The 3,358-nt window shown below is 53.5% G+C and overlaps 1 protein-coding gene across 1 annotated transcript in view; it reads left to right on the forward strand.

Moving 5' to 3' along the window:
* The first annotated feature begins 499 nt into the window (after window positions 1-499).
* The window catches only part of IGLL1 (immunoglobulin lambda like polypeptide 1), a 13,373-nt gene continuing 10,514 nt past the window's right edge, over window positions 500-3,358 (forward strand). The window contains exon 1 of the mRNA XM_039242900.1: window positions 500-779. Within this exon, the coding sequence (XP_039098831.1) occupies window positions 580-779 (200 nt within the window). The 5' untranslated portion in view covers window positions 500-579. The remainder of the gene's footprint in view (window positions 780-3,358) is intronic.

Here is a 3,358-nt window from a genome sequence, read left to right on the forward strand (position 1 = left end):
AGAGGGAGAGGGAGAGATGACATCCATGAGGTATTGAACATGGTGCATTAAACACCATATTTATAATTATAGCATGATTCCTGAACTTGAACATTGGTTTCTTGCTAAACTACACCTGTTTCCTCTCCTGTCACCACCCCTGCCCCCAGGCTGGTCAGAACAGCAGCCTCAGCCCCAGCCCACTGAGCTCAGGCGACTCTTGATCTGCTGGCATTTGGCTGCCCTCCATGCCCCTCCAGTCCCAGGGGAGATGCTCCACAGACCCATGCGCCCTCTGGGAAGGAAGGCAGGAGCAGGAGGGCCCCACCCAGGGTCCCAGGGGTGAGACCAGGCTGGCAGCTGCAGTGGGGGGCGGTTGAGCTATGAATGCGACCACAGCAGGGCAGTTGGCCGATGGCCCATTGGGAGACATCCCCAGGAGTAACAGCCATGGGCCTTGGAGAGAAGGTCCAGGCAGAGGACAGAGCTACTTGGGCCAGAAAGCACTGGGACAGCTACTGCCAGCAAGAAGGACCAGGGGCGCCTGCTGACTCTCCCCCGGGGAGCTCAAGCCTACAGGTCCTTTGATTCTGAGGGTGGATGAGGCCCGGGACAGGCCAGGTGGGCTGTGAGCCCCCCAGGGGCCAGAGCCCTGGCCCCAAGCAGTGCTGGCCCCTGCTGCTGCTGGGCTTGGCCATGGGCGCCCATGGCCAGCTGCCCCCAACGACAGCAGCACCACCGAGCAGGGGCCCAGGCCCTGGAGCCCCAGCGGAAAGCAACCCTCGGAGCCTCTGGGACAGGTAAGGGGCTTGAGTGAGTCATATGGGTGAGAGCAGAGAGGGTCTTTGCAGCCAGAATTGGGAATGGGACACAGAGTGACAGCAAGGGGTTCAAGGAAGAATCAGCGAGAAGAGGGGCAGCCTGGACAGGCGCTGGCTTTATTTAAAGTGTTGACATTTTTCCAGGGTGTATTTGTTTGTATTAACTTTTATTTTTTAGTATTATATTAAAATATGATGATTTATCTGAAATACTGAGTTTTTGGCACTCTTTAAAACTTGCACCCAAGGCTAGTGCCTCAGTCACCTCACCCTGGCCTTCTGGGTGGGGGAGAAACAAGGAGGCAGCGGCAGGGAGTCCACAGGGGTGGTGGGTGCTGTCATCCCAGGGTGCCCAGACCTCCTCCTCTCAGCTGATGATCCACCTGCTCGCCCTTTCCCTCCTGGCCAGATGCCACTCCCTGGAGCAGTAGGGCGCAGGCTCCAGTCGATACTTCTTCTTTGGGAGTGGCCTTCCTTGTTGTCCCCAGGTCACCGGACCCTTAGCCAAGGACTTCCAGGGCCACCTTCTGTGACTGACTCCCTAGGAACCCAAGACCACCCAAGGTGTAAGCCCTCCTTGGGGAAGTCCCTTTTGCTGAGTGACCCCAGGCCCCTCCTCTCTGTGTGTGGTAGGAAATTCTTGGACAAAGTGCCGAGCATCTGGGTCCATCTATGATAATGAGTGACACAACAGCACGTTCATTGTGGGCACTAATCATTTTAGGGGCAGAACCTCTTTCAGCAGCCCCGTAAGGCAGAGCCCACTGTCATTCCCATTTTACAGATGAGGGTAAAGGTCCAGAGAGGTGAAGTGACCTGCTCAATGTCACGCAGCTGGTGTAGATGCTAACACTCAAGCCCGATGGCCTCCAGCTGTCCCCACTCCCATCTCCTAACTGGTGGGACTGACAAGTCTGCTTCTCCTCATCTCAGTTGCCTGTTCCGCAAAGCAAGGGGTCTTAACTGAGCAAAGGCCTTGTAGCCTGACACCCGCCCCAGGGATGCTGGGGTTGCCTTGGTGAAAGACTAGAATAGGATGAACTGATTTTGTTCGATACCAGCAGTCCAGTCAGGGAGGGTAGGTCAGCACCAATGGGTGTTGGGTGAAGATGGCATCTTGGCGTTCAGCAGGGCCCAGGAAAACACAAGGAAAGATGGAGCCCCCATTAGGGTCAGGCCCTGTGCTGGGGGATCCCAGGGGAGCAAGGTTTGACCCCAACTCAAGGTCTAGTGGGAGAGGGGGCCGGATGAAGCAGCAGCCACACACAAGAACAATGACAAGGTGGTACAAGCACAGAAAGCGCAGGAAGCTCTCAGCCATCTGCAGGGCTGCAGTGAGTGGATACAAGGGCCAAGATGGCCTGAAAGAAGGCTAAACAGGTAACCAGCCTCCAATCTGGAGGACCGACCCTCAGAGGACAGACTTCATCTGGGGGATCCCAGGGAATGTCTGCAAGGAAAGGACATGGCCAGACTTGGGTGGGTGAGGGTGGGAATCCAGACCTAGAGAGACTGCAGGGGCTGTGGCCCTTTCCCAGGCAGAGTGGACAGACAGTTGGAGGTTCAGGAAGAAGGGGGAACAGGAAAGGGAAGAGCCAGGATGACCCACCCAGCTTTTTTGTTAGACAGCTAAGAGAATGCTGTGACTGCACCAGCGTGTCCTGTATTTTAACAAAATGGTCCAAGAGAAGGGGTGGTCTGCAAGGCATTGGTCTCTCCCAAGAGGTCCATTCATTTTTTGGGCCACTGAGGGATGGTGGGTCCAGACAGGATGGGCCTGAACCAAGGGAGTCATGTGCACTCTTGAGGACAGACCCCCTAGACCATTTTTGGAGCAGTAAAGTGGGAGGAGGGAGAATGCCCAAGCTGGTTTTACAGATGGAAGGCCGTTGGCCAGGGATGGGGTCTCTCCAGGCAAAGGGAGAGTGAGGTGTGTCAGGGAGTTGGGGAAGGGGAAAAGGAGGGGGGTGGCAGGCAATGGGGGTTTTGTACCTGTGCTTTTTCCTGGAGACCTTGAGGGACTTAAGTAAGGGATACTCACAGTTGGACTCTTGTCTTGGAAAAATGGCTCTGGATTTTTCCACTCCAAATTAGAGGATCAGGGAGGGGGCTGTCCACACGATGACCAAGACCACCTGTAAAATTGGCAAGTGAATTTAAAGTGATGGTACCAGGGGCACCTAGGTGGCTCAGTTAGTTAAGTGCCAGACTCTGGATTTCACTCAGGTCATGATCTCAATTAGTGAGTTGGAGGCCCCCATGGGGCTCTGTGCTGATAGTGTGGAGCCTGTTTGGGATTCTCTCTCTCTTCCTCTCTCTGCCCCTATCCTGCTTTCACATGTGGGTGCATTCCCTCTCTCTCTCTCTCTCTCTCTCAAAGTAAATAAATAAACTTTAAAAAAACTTTTATTTTTTTTTTTTATTACTGGTATTATCGTTAGCTTTTATTTATTTTTTTTTTAAGTTTTTTTTTTTTTTTTTTTACAAATAGTTTATTGTCAAATTAGTTTCTACATAACACTCAGTGCTCATCCCCAAAGTGCCCTCCTTCATGCCCA

Source organism: Hyaena hyaena, unplaced genomic scaffold, assembly GCF_003009895.1.
Source record: "Hyaena hyaena isolate Hyena2069 unplaced genomic scaffold, ASM300989v1 scaffold_219, whole genome shotgun sequence".
NCBI lineage: Eukaryota > Metazoa > Chordata > Mammalia > Carnivora > Hyaenidae > Hyaena > Hyaena hyaena.